We start from the raw sequence: 25,699 nt of genomic DNA on the forward strand, positions 1-25,699 counted from the left end.
AGCTGTTTTAAAAGATATTAATAACCAGATATGTTTTAAAAAGAACCATTTCAGAACTGAAGAACACGATTATTGAATTTAGTAGTTAATCAACAAGTTAAATAGCAGATTAGACACATGAAGAGAGAACTAATGAGCTAGAAGATAGAGCTAAAGAAATTGCCCACAGAAAACCCAGAGAGACAAAGAGAAAATATAAAAGAAAGATTAAGGCATGTGAAAGATAGAATGAGGTCTAACGTAACGTCTAATCAGAATTCTGGAAGGAGATAATAGAAAAATTGGGAGAGAGGGAGTATTTGAGGAGATAATGACTGAGATTTTCCAAAATTGATGAAAGACTTGAATCCTCTGAATTAGGAAGTTCAAGCAGGATAAAGACAGAGAAATATCCCCTAAATACATTGGCAAATATAAGATCGTAATAGTGGCCAGAGAGAGAAAGCAGACTGTTCTCAGACTACAGGTTGATAGCTGACTTCTCCTTAGCTGGAGTGGAAGCCACGAGACAGAATGCTGTTGTCGAAGTGCTGAGAGAAAAATAATTATCTTTCAAAAATGATGACAAAATCTTTATTTTGAAATAAAGACCATTTTATGATGAATGGAGGAAATAGAAGAGTGTTTTTGAGCTTTCAGTTATAACACAGTAGTTAAGAGCTTAAGCTCTGGAGTCAGCTTGAGTTCTGCTGCCCTTGACTATGTTGTTTAAGCTCTCTGCTTCAGTTTCCTTCTCTGTGAAATGGGATGACAGTAATACACTTTGTGGGGTGTTTTAAATAAGTAAATGAGTTATTAAATCTCTAAATGAGTTGTGACTGGCCCATAGTATGTATTCAGTAAATGTTAGGGGTTATATTACCATATTTTATTGAATTTAAGATGCCATCAATTATAAGACATGCCATTATTTTATGCTCCACTAAGAAAAAAGAATGCTGTCAATTAACTGTAAGATATAAGATGGCATTAATTGTAAAACCTGTCTGGATTTCAGAGATGTTAACATATAAAGAAAAAAATACCCATCTCAGAATTGATGGAAGGAATATAGCTTTCCACTTTCCACTCCCACGATAACTAGCTGGTTATTCCAAAACCATTTATTGAATAATTCATCTTTTCTTCACTGATTTAAAGAGTCCTTTTTATCATAATTTCCCTTATATGGTGCATTTCTTTTCTCCTTGATTGACTAGAGCTTCAACTGTGGAATCAACAAGATTAGTATGTTGGATGAGGGCTAGTGGGAAGGGAGATTGAATGTAAGCAACGTAGAGGGTTGTGATATCAGGAATGAATAATTCTTGGGAGAGAGGTTTGGAGAAGAGTTCTTTTTGGATAGGTTGAGTTGGAGATTGGAGGGACATTGTGATAGAAATTCTTATCAGGTTCCCAAATTCTCTCCTCATCTTGGCCAATTCCTTCTTCTCTGCTTCTTTCCAAACCACTAATTCTCAAACTTACGCCTACATCAGAATCATCTGCAGGGCTCCTTAACACAGATTGCCGGCCCTGCCCCCAGAGTTTCTGATTCAGTAGGTCTTAGTAAAGCCTGAGAATTTACATTTCTATCCAGTTCCCAGGTGATGCTGATGCTTCTGGTCTGGGGACCACACTTTGAGAACCACTGCTCGAGACCAAGTCCTCTTCTTTTCCATCTAGATTATTCTAATGGCCTCTAGTTTGGGCTTCTTTTCCCAGTTTTCCTGTCCTTTAATGACTCCTGACACAATTTAGGATTATTGTAGTGAGAGTAGAAGTAGAAAGAAAGGAAGAAACCTGAATGACATTTCAGAAGAAAGATTAATGGCCTTTGGAGACTGCGTCGATGTGAGAGAGAAAGGAGCAGGAAGCAAAAGAGGCATTTTCTGAACATTGCCACCAGATTTACTTTTTCCGAAAACACTTCTTTCATCTTGTTATTTCCCTGTTCAAGAATCTGCAGTGTGATACATCTAAAATGAGATTTATTTGAATAAAATACAACTGACAGTTGACACCCAACCAGTGTGGTTTCTCCTCTTGTGTCTAAGTCAGATCTCATTATGACAAATGATTTTGCAAGTAGAACTCTGCATTACCAAATACTTTCAGGCCCGTGCCAGTGACCTACTTTAAGCAATATCCAATTTAACAATTCCAGTTCGGCAAACTAATTTGGATAGCATTTTAGGACTTGTAGAATTCAATCTGAAATACATTTGTATAAAGACTGTTGATTTCTAAGGGTTAGTTTATACCCTATTTAGAAATCCTGTTTATTGTATGTATATCATTATTTTTATCTCATTATACACTATGCTTTCTTGTATTTACCTTTTTCTTATGCTTGCTGTTTGGCCATAAAAAAGGGGGAGACATTGTGCCAAATATTTATATTTGCAATTACAAATGCAAATGAGGCAAGAGTGCATGTTTGTACAGGTGGGATGAAATGAACAATGACAGTGAAAGCCTGTTTATCAAGATCATTATTTGTTGCTCCTGGATTGGAAAATAAGTATAGAGATGGCGCTTTGGGTTTTTAAGATATTTAGTATGTGACATATTTTTATTTTTTAATTTTTAAAAGCTGATTTTTCTTGTTAATTTTATGTTATTTGGTCCCATGTGTGGGTGAGATTTTATTTTATATTTTTTAATATTTATTTATTTGGCTGCGCTGGGTCTTAGTTGTGGCACTTGGGATCTTCGTTGTCACATGCGGGATTTTTAGTTGCGGCATGTGGGGTCTTTCAGTTGCAGCATGCGGAATCTTTTCTTAGTTGCGGTGTGAGAGCTTTAGTTGCGGCATGTGAGATCTAGTTCCCTGACCAGGGATTGAACCTGGGCCCCCTGCATTGGGAGCACAGAGTCTTAACCACTGGACCACCAGAGAAGTCCCTGGGTGAGATTTTGAAGATGTGGGAAGTATAGCTAGCTGTAAAAGAATGCCAAATATTTGTATTTTAAAAAACAACTTTATTATGGTATAATTTACATACCATAAATTCACCCATTTTAAGTATGAAATTAAAACATTTTCAGTAAACTTACACAGTTGTGTAGTCATCATCACAACTCAATTTTAGAACGTTTCCATCAGCGCAGAGACCCTTTATGCCCATTTGCTGTCAATCCTTGTTCCAACTCCCATCCCTAGGCAACCACTAATTTACTTTGTCTCTGTAGATTTGCCTTTTGTGAACATTTCATTTAAATGGAATCATAAAATATGTAGCCTTCATGGGTGGCTTCTTTTACCAAGCATGTTTTTGAGGTTCACCCACGTTGTGTAGTATGTATCAGTAGTTCGTTCCTTTTTATTGCTGAGTAGTTTTCCACTGGGTGGATGTTCCACAGTTTGTTTATTCATTCACCAGTTGGTGGACATTTGGGTGATTTCCACTTTTTGGCCTATTATGAATAATGCTGCTGTGAACATTCATATATACATAAATGTTTGTTTTGACAGTACATAAATCTTTAATAACCAAATGAGAAAATCAGAAAATTTCATTGCATAATATTTTAACCTGAAAATAAAAAATCTTATCTAAGACCATGTCAGATTGCATTTTTACATTATATTAATTCCTTATTAATCCCTTAAATCCCTTTCCAGACTTGCAATTCAACAATAATCCTGTTGTTTTATTAAGGTGATAAAACTTTATATTGTAGAGCTTCACACTTAAAAAATATTTTCATAGTCATTATCATTTGAACCTCACAGTAGCCTCACAACAGGTGCATAGGACGAGTATTATTGTCTCTCATTTGTTGCTGCCAGAGGGAGTCTCCATCCATATTCTGAGGTATTTGCTGTAGAAATCTCATCAAGATGATGCTTCCAGTTTGTAGTGTACACACGCATTGGGCAGCACCAAAGGGCTACTCTTTTCTTTTTTTTTTTTTTGGCCACATGGCATGCAGGATCTTAGTTCTCCAACCAGGGATCAAACCCGTGCCCCCTGCATTGGAAGCATGGAGTCTTAACCACTGGACCGCCAGGGAAGTCCCCACAAAAGGACTACTCTTATATGTGATATAGATACATGTTTGCAGTCTTTGTAGCTTATTCATTCCATAGATATTCATTGAGCATCTACTACATATCAGGCACCGTTCTAAATGTTGGGGATTGAGATGTGAAAGATTTAGTTCCTGCTCTCAAGGAAGTAACTATCCATAAGAGCTGTATAAAGGAAAATAAGCTATAATACTGAGCCATGGGAACCCAGCGGAAGAGTATCTAATCTGGAGGGCCTTTGGGGGATAGGGAGGAGGTTATCAGAGTGTATTGATGATAATAATAGCTAATACCTAGTTAATAATAATACTTGATAATAATAGCTAGTAATAGTAGCTAGATAATAATAATAGCTAATACCTAGCGTTTACTCTTTCCCAGGCATGTTCCAAACACTTTGCATATATTTACTCATTTAATCATTACAGGAACCTGGTGAGGGCAGGTAGTATTTTTACCCCTTTTTACAGATGAGGAAGCTACAAAACTAAGGTTGGTAACTTGACCAAGGTCACATGCCCAGTAAATGGCAAATCTGGAATTTGAACCAGGCAGTGAGGCTCTAGAATCTGTGTCTCCTGAAAAGGTGTCTCACTGGAGGTGACACCCAGGCTGTGTCTTGAATGACAGCTTGTACTTAGCCTTGCAGAACGATAATTGGGTTTTGTCTACATGGTTTTCTAGACAAAGAAATACCACGAGTAAAGCTAAAGAAAGCACAGGGTTGAGAACGAGTGTGGCAGGCTCCTTGTACTACTTGTGAAGAAAGGTGGGTGGCAAGAGATAAGACTAGAAGGACAGGGCTGGATAATGAAGGGCCAGGATGCCAGCTAAGGAATTGGGGTTCTGTCATCTAATTTTTAAAGTTATACCAAAGATACCACTTTTTCCTTTGTATTAATTTTATTTTTGTTTTGCTTTCATCCTTTTTTATTGTGAAATATATCACACAACCAGAAAGTGCATAAAATACAAATGTAAAACTTAGTTATTTTAAAATAACCACCTCTGAGGTCAAAGAATAAGACATTGCAGGGAGGGACCCAGCAGCTCTTTTTAGTGACTTTTCTAGTGATCCCCCCCCACTCCCACCTACAGGTAACCACTCTTCTGATTTCTTTCTTTCCTTCCTATGTACCTCTAAACATTATAGTTGCGGCTGATTTTGGACAGAGTCACATGCTATATATATTCTTTTGTTTGTGGTCATTATGTTTGTGAGATCCATCCATGTTGCTGTATATGGCTGTTGTTTCTTGATCTTCATTTCTGTATGGTATTCCATTTTATGAATACGCCAGAATATATTTATCCATTCTACTCTTGAGAATATTTGGCTTGTTCCCACTTGGGGGCTGTTATAATAGTGCTGCTCTGAATATTTTTGTATATCTTTTGGTGCACATGTGCATGAATTCTTTGGGGTATATACCTGGGAGTGCAATTGCTGGATCATGGAGTATGTCTGTCTTTAACTTTAGAAGAATAATGCCAAACTGTATTCCAAAGTGGATATAACAGTTTACATTCACACAAGTAGTACATGGTTGTTCAGGTTGTTCCATATCCTTGGCCACACTTGTTATTATCAGACTTTAAAATTTTTAGTTATTCTGGTATATAATGTTATGTCATTATGATTTTCTTTTTTATTTTCCATTGTGATTTTCTTTTGTATTTTTCTTACTATTGAGGCTAGACACCTTTTCATATGTTCATTGGCCATTTAGATAATGTAGTTTGTTTGTTTATTTGGTGATGTGCCTCATCTTGCCTCTTGCCCATTTTCCTATTGTTATCTGCCCTTTTTTTCATTTTAGAACTCTTTATTATTTTGAATATGAGCCCTTTATTGGTTTTATATGACCTGCTTTTTTGTTTTCCTGAGGATGTCTTTTGGTGAACAAAAGCTGAATTTTGGTATCATTATATTTGTCTGTTTTTTGATAATAGATACTTTTTGTTTCCTGTTTAAGAGATCCTTCCCTATGCCTAGGTAATGGAAACTTTATCCTACATTGTTTTCCAAAAGCTTTATTTATTATTTAACTTCCCCTTTGGGGTAGATAGTTCAACTGGAATTGATTTTTGTGTATGGTAACTCTTAATTAACTTATTAGTGCTCCTCTGCCTTTAAGATATTTTTTTATATTTTGTCCAGATTTTCTGGGCTGTTTTTAGCAAGATAGGATGGTTCGTCTGAATTACCTAGTTTACCATTCCCAGAACCAGAAATCTCTTTTAAAGTTTTAGTTTCACTTTGACTTCAAAATGATCCATTCTCTTCTGGTCAAAGAGGCCTTAATAAATATGTTTACTAAAAAAATAAAATAAAAAAGACTGAAAACTATATAGATTCATGATTGTTTTTATTTTTTATATTTTTTATTTAAAAGACCAAAAAAGAAGCTTCTGTTTCATCTGTGCTTCTCTCAGCTATAAAATAACTGTTAGACAACTTAAAGCTTGCTACATAAAATGAACAACTGTACTTATTGCAGGGTAATTTTAGAATGTTATTTTTTAATTTAGAATTTTACCATAGTTATACACTATCGAACATTGATGATAAAACAGTTTAACAATGGTAATGACCACCCCCCTTTCTCCGTCTATCCATATATTTAAACCTCTTTTTTTGGCCAGAGATGGACTGTATGCAAATCGCATCCAGAATGCTTTTAGTTTGTGCCACAAAATATGAAGAAAATGTTTTCGGTTTATGGCAACTAGATCCATGACATATGATGCTCCGGGAACTGTTTTTACAGTCGCAAGATGCACAGGAACCGAATAGCAAACTCCCATGATTATTGGCAAGGAAAAACTGGCTACGTGGCTGATGTTAAATGTGCTTTTTAAGACAGCCAGATCAAGAAATGTCTGAAGAATTTGAGACTGTAGCAGGGAGATGATTTAGTAGTTAGTAAACACAGCCTTGGGAAGGCCCGGCAAGGCAGTTTCTTGTGAGCCATTTACAGCTTCTAGGAGGAGAGCACAGTGTAGGCGCCAGAGAGGAAAGCCTGACGTGGCCTCCAGGGAATGTTGCCGAGGGCAGCTCAGAGCCTCTTCCACAGGCACAGACGCACCATGGAGTGAGGTAGAGGCTTCTTGTCCCCACCTTGCCCTGCCATCTCTGTCTCTGAGGCTCACGATGGAGGTGAGCCTGGTTGTAGCCAAGATTTTAGGGGTAAGCATTGCTTACTTGGAAGTTACGGCTCTCGAGCCACACATTTCCTTCCTGCCCAGCCCTTGCTTATACCATTTTCTTTCTCTTTTAAAATTAATGATCCCCCAAATTGTGATCCATGGATCCCTCCTCACCCCCCATCTAGACCCTTTCAGGAGGTACATGAAATCACAATTATTTAATAACATTAAGGTGATATATGCCTTTTAAACTCATTCCTGAGTGTACAGTGGAGTTTTCCAGAGGCTGCATGGCATGCGGTACTGCAAAAGGTTGAATGCAAAAGCAGATGTTAGGATACAGCTGTTGTCTGATATTTGCAAAATATTAAAGTCACTTGCAAAAATGTTAAAAAATGGCACTTTTCTCAAATTTTGTATCCTTTAAAATATGATTTTTAATTTTAAAATGTTAACATAATCATTTGTATGTTTAAATATTTATGAATAAATATTTTAAATTTTTCATAGTTTTAATTTGTAATGTGGTAAATATTGATAATTACAACCCACCTAAACAAAAGCTTTTGGGGGTCCTTAATAATTTTTAAGAATGTAAAGAGACCCTGAGCCGAAAAGGTTTGAGAATCACTGCTTTAGATCCCGTCAATTCCAGCACGAATCTTCGTTTCTCTCTGAAGGCTGCACAGATTGTCTAGCCCACCATTTTCTCTGCATCCTCAAAACTTCTGTGCCACATAGCTTAGTGCTTAGTTTTTGTGGAATTGATTGGAGTGCTAGTTTTCTTATCAACACTTATCAACAGTGTTAAGACCTCTGAGGACAGGGAGCATAGCTTAAATGAGAGTTTTTTGAGATGTCCACGATGTGTATTGCTGAGCACAGCATAAATAGTTAATGGTTATTCATATTATTATTATCTTCAATATCAATATTAAAATTTCACTTACTGGTTTAATGGAGAACCAATATGCATTTGAAATTTTATGAAGAACCTTCATAGAAATAGCTATTTGATTTTTTAAAAACCTACATAAAATATACAATATGGAAAAAGAATAAAGGCTTTTTGATCATAGATCATCAATGAATTGGGTACAGAAGCTGAGCATGTTAATCTGTTTGATTCTTATGTGGCCAATGCTTTCAGTAAAACCTGGCCAGAGGCCCTTGCTCTGAAAACGCTGAGCATAGTGCTGGGCATTTCGTAAGCATCAGGAAAGCTGGTTGAGTTGAATCTGCTGTTCCAGTAGCTGCCTTTGCTGTTCTTGTAGCTGGCAGTCATTATTCCCTACCATCCCGCCCCCATCTCCAAGTGACTTGCAGTGTGTGTAGGTCTTCAGAGGGTAGCTTTACTTTCTGTTAAAGAATTGACAAGTTGTCCTGGACTAAGTGAGAGGGCATTAGTTCCATTTGACCAAACTGGATTAGTGGTTGAAGGTGAAGCACGTGCCTTTTTCATCATCCCTGCTTCAGACTGAGTTTGTTTTTTTAGGCAACCCTCCCTGACTTACAAGATATAATAAATTTAACATCTTTATGCCAGGGTCCTGCTCTCAGTCCCATAGTTTCTTCACAGCTTCTCCCTGGAAGTCTGTGGGTCCATTGCAAGTAGCACACTGCCCCGAGAGCCTAGCATAACTTCACCATGGTGTTTCTAGAACAGAGCATGATAACTGGCAGGTGGCTCATTCACTGAATGAATGGAATTCATTCATGGAATCTGTAATGTGGCCTTGGATGTATTGTTTTCTTGTTGTTGTTTGTTTGCTTTTAAATATTTATTTATTTGGTTGCGTGAGGTCTTAGTTGTGGCAGGTGGACTCCTTAGTTGCGGCTCCAGGGCTCCTTAGTTGCGGCTCTCCACCTCCTTAGTTGTGGCATGCAAACTCTTAGTTGCGGCATGCATTTGGGATCTAGTTCCCTGACCAGGGATCGAACCCGGCCCCCCTGCACTGGGAGTGCAGACTCTTATCCACTGCGCCACCAGGGAAGTCCCCCTGGATATATTGTTATAAGCGATAAGCAGCATCCTTATTTGAGTAAACTAAGACTATTGTATTGAGTTGATTTTCTTTTTCCCCAAAAATGTTTGTTTTTATTTCATAAGAGCTTATTGGAATATCCTTTGCACTAGCACTGTTTCAAATGATGGTGATACTGTGATAAAAAGACTTAGCAGTTTCTGCCTTCAGGAAGCTTATGACCTTGTAGTATACACGACATAAACAAGCCTAGTGGAAAAATATACAAGGACCAGAGGAAGGACCCATCCAGAGAGGAATCAAGACAAACTTCATAGGAAAGGTTTCCCTTTTCTTGCATCTTGAAGGTTGAGAAGAAATTTGCCCTGTGAGTGGGAAGGAGTCCAAGGGGAAACAGCATGTACAAAGTCACAGGCACACAAAGCCATGTGGTGCTTAAGGGAAATTGAAAGCAATGTGGTTTTGTGAAATGAAGCTGAGAGGAGAATGGATCCTGGGCTTTATACCACGCAGTGGGAATTAGATTTCATCTTGAAGATGGATGAGAGACATTGCAAAGGCACTGTGGTTTTGCACTTTACAACGGTAATTCTAATGGCAGTGGGGGTGGGGTGGGTCTTGAGGGTAAAAAAATCAATTAAAAAACAAATGGAATAAATCTGGTGAGAAACTATGCTGGAACTAAGGCAGTGACAGTAGGAATAGGGAAGAAAGTACCTGTTGAAATATTTGGGGATTAGAACTGAAAGAGTTTAGTGAGAGCAAGATGCTGCTGATGGTCCCAGATTTTTATTTGAGTGGGACACTAGGATTCTGTAGAGAGGCGGATTACTTTGTGTCATTACGTTGCGTTTTTATTTGAGTGGGATGCTAGGATTCTGTAGAGAGGCGAATTATTTTGTGTCATTACGTTGCGTTTTAGGGACCTGTGGAACATGGGGTACAGAAGTCCACTGACATTAGGAAGCTCTATAGATGGCTTTGAAGATTGTAAGAAAGAGGAGCCCTAGAGAGAGATTTGGGAGTCATCAAGATATAGCTAGTAGTTAAATCTGTGGGAGAGAATAAGGACATGAGTTTATATCAGCGGTCCCCAGTCTTTTTGGCACCAGGGACCGGTTTTGTGCAAGACAATTTTTCCATGGACTAGTGTAGGGGGATGGTTCAGGTGGTAATGCGAGCGATGGGGAGCGGCAGGGAGCAGCAGATGAAGCTTCGCTCGCTCACCTGCCGTTCACCTCCTGCTGTGCGGCCCGGTTCCTAACGCCACAGACCGGCAGCTGTCCATGGCCCGGGGGTTGGGGACCCCTGGTTTATAATAAAAAGAGAAAGGGAGGATGAATTCCCGAGGAACATACCAATAATGAAAGAACAAGTAGAGAAAGACTGTCCAGCAAAAGAGACTGGAAGGAAATGGTCTAAGTCAAGATAGCAAAACTGATGCATTTGGCCCCTTCTGTGGGATAAAGGGACTAAATATGGTCCATATCAGTTTGAGCATCAGAACTAGGCTCAATCCTTGAAGACAGGAATTGAGTTGGATTCCTTTACCACAACCCCTGTCCTCCAACCCTCCATGTACAGAAGCAGCAGCTTCTTACCCAGCAACACTCTGCCCATGGTGAGAACCTGAAAATCAACAGTAGTGACAGGGGCCTTGGGCTGGCTGCAAACCTAGGGAGACAGGGGGACCCAGACACAGCCAAGGGACCAGGAACTAAAGCAAGGTGCCCTTGGCCTAGCGACGGGATCTGCAGTATCCTTAACATCAGATAGGAAAGGAGCTCCCAAATGACAAGGGTTTCAGGTCATTCTAATTTTTAAATGCCAAAGAGAGGTTAAAGCAAAAATTTCAATGATAGCCACTGTATTTGACAACAGAGATGATAGGGAAAGAAACCAAATTTTGATGCTTAGCAAGTGTATGAGAGATAAGGACACTGACACCACAAATAAAAACGTCTTCTTTTTTAAAAAATTAATTAATTAGGGCTTCCCTGGTGGCGCAGTGGTTGAGAGTCCGCCTGCCGACGCAGGGGACTCGGGTTCGTGCCCCGGTCTGGGAAGATCCCACATGCCGCAGAGCGGCTGGGCCCGTGAGCCATGGCTGCTGGGCCTGCGCGTCCGGAGCGTGTGCTCCACAACGGGAGAGGCCACGACAGTGAGAGGCCCGCATACTGCAATATATATATATATATATATATATAGTATATATATAATATATATATATAAATATATATATTTATATATTATATATATATTTTATATATATATATATATATATATATATATTTATTTATTTATTTTGGCTGTGTTGGGTCTTCGTTGCTGCGTGCAGGCTTTCTCTAGTTGCGGCGAGTGGGGCCTACTCTTTGTCGCGGTGCACGGGCTTCTCATTGCAGTGGCTTCTATTGTTGTGGAGCACAGGCTCTAGGCACGTGGGCTTCAGTAGTTGTGGCTCACAGGCTTCAGTAGTTGTGACTCGTGGGCTCTAGAGCACAGGCTCAGTAGTTGTGGCAAACGGGCTTTGTTGCTCCACGGCATGTGGGATCTTCCCGGAGGGCTCGAACCCATGTCCCCTACATTGGCAGGCGGATTCTCAACCACTGAGCCACCAGGGAAGTCCCAAAAGCTTCTTTTTTAAGAGCTTGAGTAAGAGAGGAAAGAGGGGATGGAGGGTGCAAAAGCTGGAGGAAATTTTAGGATTAAAGGGGATGTTTTTAGGAGTGGGCAGACTTGAACATTTTTACAGAATTTCCAAAGTGTTGAACTGAAGTAGAAGTGATCGGAAACTGGAAAGCATTTCCAGATCTTGGAACAATAACAACCCTCAGGTATTGGTGGCTAAATAAACCCATCGACCTGTAGCAGAACAGCCTCCACCTGCACTCCTTAGACTTTTGACTTTATCATTGGTGTTAATTAAATAGGTTCCTTTTTGCCCACTTGGGCTGGGTGCCCCGCTTATAGAGCTGGACGTGTGGTACCCTCCCATCTGCCCAGAATCTCCTGGTCTATGCTTGCCTCCTGGGAATACCTTCCTGGGCTTCTTTGCTGGTGTTTTGCTCCACCCTCACATCTGCTGCCTCACTTAAGGCATCTCTTCCGGACATCTTGCTTGAAGTTAGGCTAGTCGCCAACAAGGTAGACAGGGTTTTCAGTGTTATTTGTGATTCACTTAAAAGTTTACAGGTATATTCTTAATAATGTGCATCTCAAGAATCATGACGGTTATCAAACAGATAACAGTGGTGAGTCCTGGGAAGACCAGGGAAGGGAGAGAGAGGACCATGGTCAAGGGCTTTATTCATATTGCTTGAGTTTTTTTGAAATGAGAATTGAAACTAAATTTAAAAGAATCATGCTAAACAACCAAGTTTGAAAATTAAAACTTTATCATATCAGAGGTGTTATTAGTAAATATAGTTTATTGACTTTGTATTTCTTTCAACCATGTGAAAGATTTCAGTTCTAATTACATCTGTGAGTTTAGTTCCATACTTAACTGTGGAGGAGCTCTTGAAGCCTACTTGAAGTTTTGCAGGGCCTGGGAATTGATTTAGTCCAAGATCCACTGAACCTTCCCACCCCTCTGTGTGAATTTCAAGGCCAATCTGGTTATTCTGCAAGAGAATAGAGAAAACTGGAGCAGTTCAAATAGTTTACTGCCGTGGCTACACATGCTCAGATGGAAGGATTGCAGTGTAGTTCTGAACATTTCAAAATGATGTTTGGAAGGAATTTGCCATTACTCATACCTTAGAAGGAAATTAGTGCTGTAGATAACTTCAACTAGATAATTTTAAATGTTGATTTTAGAATAAAATTTTGTTTATCTTGAATATGAGTGCATCTGATACAGAGGTTTACAGCCCTGCGGAGAAAGTAATGAAGCTGTCCTGTAAAAACTGGTTTCCAGAGTACTTGGAAAACTGCCCAGTTCCCCCCGCCTGCCTCTCCTCTGTTTTAACTCCTTTTCCATCACTGACCACTGGCAAGCGTCCGGGACCAACTGCCAAGCAGGCAAAGGACAGAGCTGGCCAGTGTCCTAAGCTTGTCTGTTAGCAAGATATGTAATAATGGGCTACTTTATGAAGTTGGTATAGAATTTAGACTACTGATAAGTCTGGAGAAGAATGTTTAGCCGGGGCAGAAACTAACCACAATAGAGAACTGAAAATTAGTCGGTCTTATCTTGATAGTCTGCAGTTGAGAAAAAATTTAAGAATCCTGTCTTTCTCTGAGGTGCTGAGCGTCACACGTAACCACAAGGTTTACATCCTCTGTGAGGGCCAGGCCCATCTTGAAAGTTGCAACTAGCTTCTTCATCTTTCCCCAGTGCAGTGTGGAAGCGTCCACACTGCAGTACTGAGTTATTGGAATCACGTCAGGATTCAGTTCAGCTTATGTTTATTGAACTCCTACCCGATACCAAATTCAAAGTTAATGTAAGACATAGATAGTCCTTGTTGTCAAAGAGTTCTGTTGTGTGAAGAAAACAGACCCATGGATATTACCAGTATTATATGGTATTTCTCAGAGGAGGAACACTTAGTGCAACCAGGAAGGGTACAGGAAGCTTTCGGGAGCTAACACCTGAGGCAGATCTTAAAGGAGGAGTAGAAGGGGGACCTCCCTGGCGGTCCAGTGGTAAAGAATCCACCTTCCAATGCAGGGGGCGTGGGTTGGATCCCTGGTCGGGGAACTAAGATCCCACATGCCACAGGGCAACTAAGCCCACATGCTGCAACTACTGAGCTCACATGCCTCAACTAGAGAGCCCGTGTGCCACACCTAGAGAGAGCAGCCCTCGCACCTCAACGAAGATCCCACATGCCGCAACTAAGACCCGATGCGACCAAAAATAGATAAATAAATAGCACCCCTTATTAAAAAAAAAAGAAGAGTAGAAGGGAATTAGGCACAGGGCCCTCAGAGACGTTAGTGAGCAAGGAAACCCTGTGCAGTCCATGTGACTAGGATGTGAAGTGACAATGGGGCTAGAGAGATCTTGAATTTAACCCTAAGGGTAGTGGGTAGGTATTGACTGAATTTTGGCAGTGGTATGCTCAAAGGTCAAATTGGCTTTTTAGAAAGGAAGATTGCTGGGATAATAGTGTGTATAAAAGAAGGGTAAAGATAATAATTAAAATGTCACTAATATCACAACACCATTCCATCTGAGATTTATTTATTCAAACACTTAAAAAAATAAGCTAAGGTAGAGATGATGAGAGATAAGAGAGCAGCAAGATGCTTTAGAGATTCAGTAAAACACTACCTCAAATGTAGGACTAAAGCTATAATTTATAATCCGTAGCCATGGGAAATGGAATGTGCTTTCTTGGACAGAAACATTAAGTTGATTGTGAAATCAACTAGGGGGCCAGTTGAAATCAGCTAGGGGGCCAGCTTCCAAATAGTGACCATCTTTCTGACGACAGTGTAGCATGTTGAGCAGAATATCCTTCTAGCATTTGTTCCTGCCATTATAAAATGAAGGGACTGGCCTGGGATCTCTCAATGTCTAATAAATGGCTGTCATTTCATGTATATTTGTATATATATGAGTCTATATTTCACATATATATAAAGAGAAACATTCCATCATGAAATAACATTTTCATTGCACTTATTAGCAACTTGCTATCATCTGATTTGATTTTGAAGAGGCCATTCCAGCAATTAATTAGAAACAGATTGGAGCGGAGCAAGAGTAGGCCCAGGAACACCAGCTAAGAGGCCTCCACAAGTAAGAAATGATGACAACAATGAAAATGAAGAGTTATGGGGCTTCCCTGGTGGCGCAGTGGTTGAGAGTCCGCCTGCTGATGCAGGGGACACGGGTTCGTGCCCCGGTCCGGGAAGATCCCATGTGCCGCAGAGTGGCTGGGCCCGTGAACCATGGCCGCTGAGCCTGCGCGTCCGGAGCCTGTGCTCCGCAATGGGAGAGGCCACAGCAGTGAGAGGCCCGCGTACCGCAAAACAAACAAACAAACAAACAAACAAAAATTATGTGTGGATCTGAGATACATATTGTGAAAGCAGGAATGACAGGACTTGCTGATGGACTGTGAGAGGACTGGGGTGGGGTGAGAAATCCAGGATGACTCTGAGGTTCTGACCCAGGCACCTGGGTGGAGGATGATACCCCCTCCTTATTTTTTTTGGCGGTGCTACATGGCATGCCAGATCTTAGTTCCCTGACCAGGGATCGAAATCGTGCCCCCTGCAGTGGAAGCACGGAGTCTTAACCACTGGACCGCCAGGGAAGTCCCAGTTATACCCTTGATTGAGACAGTGGAGACAGGAGAATGGGGTCCGGGGGTGGTACGGGGCGGAGGGGATGAAGAGTGCAGTTTGGGATGTATTGAATCTACAGTGATTATGAGACATCCTCATGTCAAATGGAGAAGTTGAAAAGGCAATTTGGTATTTTTTGGTAGAAAAAATGAGTTAAATAAATAATAAAGGTTTAACATAGGTTGTCATGTTTCTTCAGAAAGTATTTCAGTTCACATTCTTAAAAACCATTCACCTTTATAGAGCATGTGGCTGGTGCCCTGCCCTGTATTAAGTGTTTTACACATATTTCATTTAAACTTCCAAAGAACCCTATGAGGAAGATGCTGTTATTGCTCCCAATGTTGAATGAGGAAGCTGAGGCTTGAGCTGTTAGGCCACTGGCCTAAGCGTCAGTAGCTGGTAGGTGGAGAAGCCTGGATTTGTACCATGGCATCTTGCTGTGAGCATGGGGCTCATTGTTATTTTCTTCTCTTTTCAGGGTTTTGGTTTTTGCACTGAATGTAGTCTAGACTCATCTTCACGGGCTTGTGTTGCCCCAGGATACTGTCAAAGGTAAGTTTTAAAAATCTATTTCCACCGTGTATTGACAGTGAAATGAGAGTCTTCATCTTAAAAAGAAGAAAAGTACGTTTTGACATTAATGCTTCTTTCCAGAGCTCTTACAGAAGGGTATTTAAAGTGGCCATCACACAAGCCCTTTTGCATTTCCACTTCACTAGGTCCCTTTAAAAACACCTGTATTTCGTTTGATACTGACATTTGGTGCCTCATCCTTTTATGAAGCTAGAATTTGTTCTTAGATTTAGCAGTTTCACAGTTTTACGTGAGTGTAGCCTCGCTTCTCTGCCTCCGGTCCCTCCCCCCTCCGGTCTGTAGTCCACGCACTGCCAGAGTCAGCGTCTAACGATAGATTTGCTCACGTCGCACCTTTGCTTAAACAGCTCTCGTGGCTCCCGGTCAATGCAGATGTCATCCTACAAACCCCTCCAAAACCTAATCCCAAACAACGTTTCTGGCTTCTTTTTTAATAAACCCCTATCTGTGAACCTTACCAGACCATGTTCTGTTCCCCAGACATGAAGTTATTTTTCACAACTTTGTGCCTTAATGGATGCTCTTCTCTTTGCTTAGATTTTGGAAGAGGGGAGAGGAATGCAACTATTTACTCTTCCTTCTTGTACTCTCCTGGCAGAAATTCTTTTTCATCTGTGTTCTAAGAGCACCCGTTGTTGTTACAGCAATGAAGCATTCGTTATTTTAAGAGTTATTTGTATCTGTCTCCTTTACTAGTCTGTAAACCCTTTGAGAATTCTTGGAAAGGAACTGTTTTTGTAGTGCCTACTGGCTGCTTCTGGACACCTTGCTGAGTGCTATACGTATATTATTTTTTTTAACTAATTAATTAATTTATATATTTTTATTTTTGGCTGCGTTGACTCTTCACTGCTGCACGTGGGCTTTCTCTAGTTGCGGTGAGTGGGGGCTACTCTTCGTTGTGGTGTTCGGGCTTCTCGTTGCAGTGGCTTCTCTTGTTGAGGAGCACGGGCTCTAGGTGCACAGGCTTCAGTAGTTGTGGCACGTGGGCTTAGTTGCTCTGCGGAATGTGGGATCTTCCCGGACCAGGGCTTGAACCCGTGTCCCTTGCATTGGCAGGTGGATTCTTAACCACTGCGCCACCAGGGAAGTCCTATTATTTAACTTCATTCTTGTAACACCTCCTCTGACCAGTTTTATAGATGAAAATAATGAAGATTAGAAAGTTAAGTAACTTGCTCAAGATTATACAGCTAAGAAATGACAAAGAATAATGGTTCTGCTCCTTCAAAGCCAAAGCTCATTCTACTACACCACACTAGCCCAGCACCATCTGGCATGTGGTGGGGACCCAGTAAATATTTATTGAATAAATACCTATTGCAATTTAAACAAAAAAGGCTTTAGTTGATTAATTCAGTCATTCTTACATAGAAATTTATTGGATACTTATTAAATGCTGGGTACACAGTTTTACGTAATCTGTTAATACCGAGATTAATGAGAAATAGTGTCTGGTATCAAAGCGTTGATAATCTAATAGGACAGGCATTAATGTAAGTAAATAAATCCAATACAGTGTTACAGATCTTGTAGTAAAATTCAAACAAGATCCACTGGGAACACTGAGGAAGGAATCACCAGTTCTGCCTAGAGGTGAGACAGGAATTACTTTATAAAAGCTGAGTCTCGAATGAGAAGTAGGGAGAGGAAAGACCAAGGGAGTAACATGAATAAAAACATGGAAACCTGAAACAATCTGGCGTATTTGGGAAGCTGTAAGTAGTTCACTATGGCTGGAACAAAGTGAACAAAGAGACCTTGGCTGATGGTGCTGGAGAGACAGGTGAGGGCTGGATCCTGGAGGACTTTGAAAATATGAACATATTTGCCAACTTCTTTAGAGAAGCTCGAGCACAGAGGCTGCATGACGTTACTCGTATTTGCCCGTTAACGTCTGCTGAGGCCTGTCCTGTGTGTGCTGAAGCACTGTGCCAGGTCAAGACTATCATCGGTCACCTACTTTATTCACCTTCGTTTTTGTCAAAAGGGCGGTAAAACTGATTTAGACCCTTAGACACAACTATAAGCCACGACTTCAAACAAGAATGTCTTAGAGGCTTTCTCAAGAAACACATTGAAAAACATTAAGGATAGTTCAAAATCAACCAAAAAAAAAAAAGAGAGAGCAAATTAAGGACATCAGTATGACATTTAGTGAGAAACCTCTCAATTTCCATTTCCCCTTTGAATTGCCTATATAAGCCTAGAACAAACTATTTAAACATAGAACTTCACTGGTTTTATAGCACATGTGCTGTTTGAAATTCAGCTGCCTTGCAGCTTATATGCAGCAAATAATGGTTGTACTCGCTAAATATCTAAAAGGCCTGTATGAAGAAAGTCTCTTTTCTCTAAAGTCTAATCATTGCCTCAGCCATGTCTGCTTAGGAAAAGCTGTGCCTGCATAATTCAAGGTCAGGCAGCAGCCTTCTGTGCTTTGAAGCCACCCAAGCCTGATAATGCCCTATTGCCTTTGCTGAGGCCAGCACAGCTGGCATTTGCTTGCTAGGCCAGAGTGGCTGATGTATGCTGAGGCCACTTGCACAGCTGACATTTAGATGAGCTTTCAGTGCCACCACCACCACTGCTGCCGCCACGACCAGTTGTGGCTTGTTGCTTTGCTGAGGCCGGTGAAGCCCCCAAGCCTTTGCTCAGGCTTCTCTGCCTGGTGCATGCAGCCTTGTCTCTATAGAAACAGCCACATACCTGAAGACAGAGTTGCCATAACTACAGTTACACTAAGGTCAAAATACAGTGTGGCCTATGCTTTATAAAATTGTCTTTTTTTTAAAAATTTATTTTATTTTTGTCTGCTTTGGGTCTTCATTGCTGTGCACAGGCTTTTCTCTAGTTGAGGCGAGCGGGGGCTATGCCTCGTTGCGGTGCACGGCCTTCTCATTGCGGTGGCTTCTCTTGTTGTGGAGCACGGGCTCTAGGCACGTGGGCTTTAGTAGTTGTGGCTTGCGGGCTCTAGAACGCAGGCTCAGTGGTTGTGGCATATGGGCTTAGTTGCTCCACGGCATGTGGGATCTTCCCAGACGAGGGCTCGAACCCGTGTCCCCTGCATTGGCAGGTGGATTCTTAACCACTGTGCCACCAGGGAAGCCCCCCTATGCTTTATAAACTTCTAATTTAGCCTCAGTAGTTAAAAGCTAGTATATAACTGTAAAAACTCATGTGGACTAATGTAAACCTCTATAAGGTCAAAGCACTTTGCCCCCTCACAAAAGACCAAGGCCCAGAGTCCTGGGCCCAACAGAAGCCTCAGAAATTTCACGTGTATTTTTCTCCCCAAATTTTGCTTCATGTCTATTAATCAAGACTCTAGTCTCATGTGCCAGATTTAGGTCTTTGAGAGATCTAATAAATAGCACCTTTTCCCTAGGCTGAGTTCTATACCATTGAGAAATAGACGAGTAGGGCATTTGGGAGACCAAAATATCATCTTTATTACTAATAAAGCTGTTTTGGAGAATGCAGCTTACATCTACGGGCAAGAGTCTTAACAGTGAAGCTCAGAATTCAGCAGACTTACCTGTCACAGGTTTACGTGAGGGACCTGTATTGATGGGTATGAGAGTGGAGCACAATGCGTGCTCCTGAGGGACAGCTGGCTTCCGAAGGTAAGAGACAGAAGGGGCTGAGCTCACATACCTTGTTTCTCCTTCTGAACTCACCATTCAGATAAGATCCTGCACCTCCACTGGGGTGGAATGTGTGGATGGAGTGGAGCCAGGAGTGAAACCTCAGGAGAGGGGAAGAAGCGTTCTTCTTTCCAGCGCATTCAAACGAAAACGGCACAGAAATAATGGGGGTGTCTTTTCTGGTCAGCTATGCCTGTAATGTATCATCTATGAAATACAATCTCTATTTCAGTAAAGCAGAACGAGAACTTAAAAGACTTGTGAAGCAATTTGTATACCAGATCTTCCTAGTTAATGTTATCGAGTTTTTCCAGTGCTGTCAATTTAGTTTTTATAGAAAGAGTAATTCTGCTTTTGCACAACTGTCATAAGCAGGTGAGGGGCAAAACCAACTAGAGAAAGCCTGCTTCACTTTCTGTGAGCTTCACCTGTGTATTTTACAGAGGGAATGGACAGTGTCGGTTCACGCGGAGTGAGTGAATTGGTGTTGGTTAAGGGGCTTCCACTGTACCAATTTTACATTTCGTTACATAAATACACATTGCTTCCCAAAAAACCTTATTAGGTGAGCACAGTAGGTATTTCGATACCCTTTCCCACCCAACAGGTAAGGAAACAGATTTCCAGAAATATTCAATACCTTTTTGGCCTTAGGTCTTGGTTATTGAGAAGCCTACACCAGAACGAGTTTGCGAGGTCCCCAAACCTGCTGTATTCATAAAGATTTCTCTGCACACCAAAAGGATTCACTGTCAAACGTCTTTTTAGCTTTCATATTTTGTAGCTATGAGCCCTTTGAAATATTTGAAAGGCTTTGAAATATTCATACCTGTATTATAATGGAGATTTGCTTTGTATCAGTTTGAGTACTTATTCCTTAATAATTACGTACTTAGTGAATTAATTTGAATGTTGCATAAACTTTTAGTAGTTTCTTTTTGGTACTTTTTTTTTTTTTTTGCAGTACGTGGGCCTCTCACTGTTGTGGCCTCTCCCATTGCGGAGCACAGGCTCCAGACGCGCAGGCTCAGCGGCCATGGCTCATGGGCCCAGCCGCTCCGCGGCATGTGGGATCCCCTTGGACTGGGGCACGAACCCGTGTCCCCTGCATCGGCAGGCGGACTCTCAACCACTGCGCCACCAGGGAAGCCCCTGGTACATTTTAATTCATAAACTTTTAACACTTTTATTGGACTCATCTTCTTCTTAGAGGAAAAATTACTACTTTTTATTCTCTTGCCCTATGAATAGTCTGTTCTCATATAAAAATAAATTAACTGACATTTATTTTATTAAGCAGATTTTCTTAAAATAAAAAGGTGGGATCAACCATTAGAGTACACCTTAATTTCAGTTATAAAATACCATAAATGTTGAACATAAATTATAAACCCAAGAAACCCAGATACTTTCAATAGCCTAGCCTAATAGCCAGACAGTATGACCTGCTACAGCATAATTGGTCCCCTAGTCTACTTAGGTCGGCCTCTTTTCTGACAGGTCAGTGTTTGTACTGTATGAATTGCTGAAGATTTTCACTATTACCTCTGCCAAAAGTCAAAAAGAGGAAAGACATCTAGAACTGTTTAATATTCCAGTGTCTTAAACCTGTCCTAATTATTCTCCCCTAAGGTGGGGAAAACTCTCTCCCTACCCCTCTCCCTCCTTTCTTATCTAGGATGCATGTGTATACAGACACACACACACACACACACACACACACGTGCACGTGTGCACACACATTACTTAAGGTCATTGCTTCACAGTATCTATGGTCTCAGTGACAGAATTTCAGTATAGTCTGAGAAAACAGATTTTCACACTGAATTCCTTATGTGTTTTTTTTCTCTTCTTACCTCTTTTAGGCAGTAATTGTGTGTTTCTGCAGAGTTTTGCACAGAGTCTGTTCCCATGCAGACCAATGAGGGAGAAGTATCAGAAGAAAGCAGTTCCAAGGTCAGTGAATTACTAAAGGTGCAAATAATTTGAGCAGAAATTAAACAACAGGAGCAGTGATTGAATAGAGTGGGTGTTATGTTTTAGGTGAATTTAGAAATTTGATTGATTTAAATTAGAACCTAACCTAAGATTGAGAGGAGTTTGTTTCTTCTCACTATCCGTTTTTGTTACACTCGGTGACAAATTTAAAACAAATTTTTCTGAACTCATAGAAAAATTTATGATTCATTTGTAGACTACTTTAAGGTTTTATTATGCAAGTTGTATATACTTATTTTAAAAATTAAAACAAATCAGAAGTGTATAAGGTAAAAGGTAAAACTCTGTCCCTTATTCCTGCTACACAGAGGTATCACTGATAATTTTTTAGACACTTTTTTTTTTTTTTTTTTTTTGTGGTACGCGGGCCTCTCACTGTTGTGGCCTCTCCCGTTGGGGAGCACAGGCTCCAGATGCGCAGGCTCAGCAGCCATGGTTCACGGGCGCAGCCGCTCCGCGGCATGTGGGATCTTCCCGGACCGGGGCACGAACCTGTGTCCCCTGCATTAGCAGGCGGACTCTCAACCACTGCGCCACCAGGGAAGCCCTTTAGACACTTTTAATTATAAATTTTTAAATGGTAATTGGTTCGGTTTTTCAAGCTAAAGCTTAAATGAGTGCTATCATTGTCACCTGTGTATAAGTAGTTATGTATGTGTTTATCTATATCTGTATATATCTGGCTTCATGTCCAGAGTCTCCTTGGCTGTTTCTCTTCCTGGTTATACGGAACCCTCGGTATCACTTTCACATCCCTCTTTCTCCTGTCAAAATTGTCTCCTGTCCCTCCCTGGGAGCTCTGAGGGTATCTCACACTGTGTCCTGGACAGTGCCCAGCATGTTATCTGCTCTGAACCCTCCTGAGGGCTGTCCCTTTTCTGCTGCCACTGCTACTGGTACTCTCTGTGGGAAAGCTTATTCTTTCACCAGAGCAAAAGTGGAGAGGGGTTAGATGTCACCGGGAACCTCCAAAGCATCATGCTAATTGGAAGAAGCCAGGCACAAAAGGTCGCATATTGTGTGATTCCATTTATATGAAACATGTAGAATAGATAAATCCGTAAACAGAACACAGACTGGTGGTTGCCAGGGATTGGCTGAGGGGAAGGGGAATGAGGAGTGACTGCTTAATGGGTATGGGGTTTCTGTTTGGGGTGATGAAAATGTTTTGGAACTCAATAGAGGTGGTGGTTGTACGACATTGTAAATATACCAGATGCCCCTGGATTGTTCATTTTCTGTTATGTGGATTTCACATCAATAAATTATTAAAAAAGACGTCTGTGGGTTCCCATCAGATCAGTCCTCGCTGCCTATTGGCCTCATACAACAAACACTTCACCAAGTTTTAGAGAGGCCGCCCCCGTCTCTGCTCTGTTGGGCTTTGTGGGCTGGGCTTCAGAGAAGCACGGTTTGTGCCCTGAGTCTCAGGGTCCCTTGTGAAAGATGCTTCAGCTTCTTTCTGAATCCCCCCTCACCGCAGTCCATGTGTTAGGTAGAAGGACAGATGTCATCCTGTCTTCTTGTTTGTTTTTTTCCCCCTCACCAGATCTCTTCCTTCTTTCTGTAGCCAAAGGAGAAGCCTATAGACTTGGATCAGACTCATCTAGATCCTGAATCTGATTTAGGGAGAGTCAGAATATATGACATCTGGACACACTCTAGGAATCTCCCCCAAACACACACCCAGGTCACCCAAAATACACAAACCCCAAGATTTCTATAGTACCCACAGACCCTTCCCCAAGACACTAATTAATTAATTTATAATGAACTACAGTGTTAAGGAAGACTGGATTCTTGGATCTTCTGGTTAGTACATTCTCTCCCTAGAAAGCTAGGTTGTAACTGGAAGGTTGCTTGACAGGCATGTAACTAGACCAATGTAGAATATTTAATTGTACCAGAGATTCAGTTTCTGCCTTCTTTCTGGGAGCAGGGGAGGAAGGATTGCATTTCTTGATTTTCAATTATTGAATATTTTATCAGTTTAGAATCAGACTAAAGAATAAAAGAATATTCCTTTTATACTTATAATAAGTAGATGCTTTGTTCTTTTTTTTTTGGCTGCATTGGGTCTTTGTTGCTGGGTGCGGGCTTTCTCTAGTTGCAGCGAGTGGGGACTATTATTCGTTGCGGTGCACGGGCTTCTCATTGCAGTGGCTTCTCTTGTTGTGGAGCACGGGCTTTAGGCGCAGGATTCAGTAGTTGTGGCTCGTGGGATCTAGAGCCACAGGCTAAGTAGTTGTGGTGCACGGGCTTAGTTGTTCTGCAGCATGTGGGATCTCCCCAGACCAGGGCTCGAACCCGTGTCCCCTGCATTGGTAGGCGGATTCTTAACCACTGTGCCACAAGGGAAGCCCGGTGCTTTGTTCTTAAAAATTAGATTATAACTTTGTTTTCATCAGTCTTAGTTTAAGTTATGTTTTTATGACTTTTTTCTTTCTTCTGCTTCTCTTTGTTTAAAATCTTATTATATTCCGAATGATTTGATGTTAATGCAGGAATTTATCATAGTACTATGGTAACATAATTTGTGGTTTTCTGTTAACAGAAAGAAGTTAGGAAAGGTAACTGGTTTTGAGAAAAAGTGGGGCTTTTCTATAAAACGATACTGAAGTGTATCCATTTTTTAAAAAATAAATAATTCTTGAGCATGTGCTATTAGGGGATACACAACAATAAATAGAAAAGACGGGCTTCTTACTCTCGAGGTGGTTATGTTTCAGTGGGAGAAACAAATGTAAATAAAGACAGTAATTGTGGATTATGGTCAATACCATGAAGAAAATAAAATAATGTCATATAGGGTGACTGGGAGGACAAGCTTAGGTTAGTCAAGGAAGGCCACTCTGGAAAGGTGGCATTTCAGCTGAGAGGTAAAGGCCGAGGGAGCCAGTTGTGTAAAGAGCTAGAAGAACAGTATTCCAGACAGAAGAAACAGCTTCAAAAGACTTTGACCTCTTCCAAGAACTATCAAAAGTCCCGTGAGGCCCAGCGGTGATAGGAAGTTATACAGGGAGGCCAAGACCTTGCAAGAACTTGAAGGCCCTGATGTAGAATGTGGATTTATCCTCTGTCAACTGGGAAGCCATAAAAGGCTGTGAAGTTAGGGAGTAGCGTGATATGATTGCATTTTTAAAAGATCACTCTGGTTGCTGTGTGGAGAATGGGTCGGAGAGAAGCAAGAGTGGGAGCAGGGAGACCAATGAGAAAGAAGACAGTCGTAGTCAGTCACCCAGGTGAGAGAGGAGATGGATTAGCATCCTGCACTGACGTGGAGGAAGACAGACTTGAGGTGTATTTTGGTGGTAAAGCTGACATGACTTGAGGATGAACTGGAATACTTTTTTTTTTTTTTTTTTTTTGCGGTACACCGGGCTCTCACCGCTGTGGCCTCTCCCGCTGCGGAGCACAGGCTCCGGACGCGCAGGCCCAGCTGTCATGGCTCACGGGCCCAGCTGCTCCGCGGCATGTGGGATCTTCCCGGACCGGGGCACGAACCCGCGTCCCCTGCATCGGCAGGCAGACTCTCAACCACTGTGCCACCATGGAAGCCCGAACTGGAATACTTTGCTTCATAAAATCGAGAGGCAAATTTCAAGAAAAAGGTAGAATCAGTACTGTCAGATGCTGCTAAGAAGCCAAGGAGATTGGTAACTGAGAAAATGCATCTGGATTTGTTTTTTGAAGAATTAATTAAAGAGAAGGGACGCAAGAAAATTTTCTGGAGGGATGGAGGCGTTCTATGTCCGATAGGGGTGTAAGTTATACAGGTATATCCATTTGTCAAAATTATAATTCTATAATTTACATTTACAATAAAAATTACAACTTTCCAGGTACAATTTCCCTGTGAAAACTGTAAAATAATATAATTAAATAGCGATGGAGAATGGATGTAAGTATGGCTGAAACAAGAATGACAGAATGTTGACGACTGTTGAAGCTTGGTGATGGGTACGTAGGGGTTCATTTGTATTTACTTTGTATGTACTTGAAAT

General features: G+C 41.0%; 1 protein-coding gene across 2 annotated transcripts in view; it reads left to right on the top strand.

Annotated features, from left to right (window-relative positions):
- TNRC6B (trinucleotide repeat containing adaptor 6B) overlaps window positions 1-25,699 on the top strand; it is a 247,967-nt gene that overhangs the window by 45,058 nt on the left and 177,210 nt on the right. For both annotated transcript variants that reach the window (XM_082665487.1, XM_082665488.1), the window contains exons 2-3: window positions 15,935-16,008; window positions 21,563-21,653. In XM_082665487.1, the coding sequence (XP_082521613.1) occupies window positions 21,609-21,653 (45 nt within the window). In that variant the 5' untranslated portion in view covers window positions 15,935-16,008; window positions 21,563-21,608. The remainder of the gene's footprint in view (window positions 1-15,934; window positions 16,009-21,562; window positions 21,654-25,699) is intronic.

Source organism: Grampus griseus (assembly GCF_964374135.1).
Source record: "Grampus griseus genome assembly, chromosome: 11".
Classification (NCBI taxonomy): domain Eukaryota; kingdom Metazoa; phylum Chordata; class Mammalia; order Artiodactyla; family Delphinidae; genus Grampus; species Grampus griseus.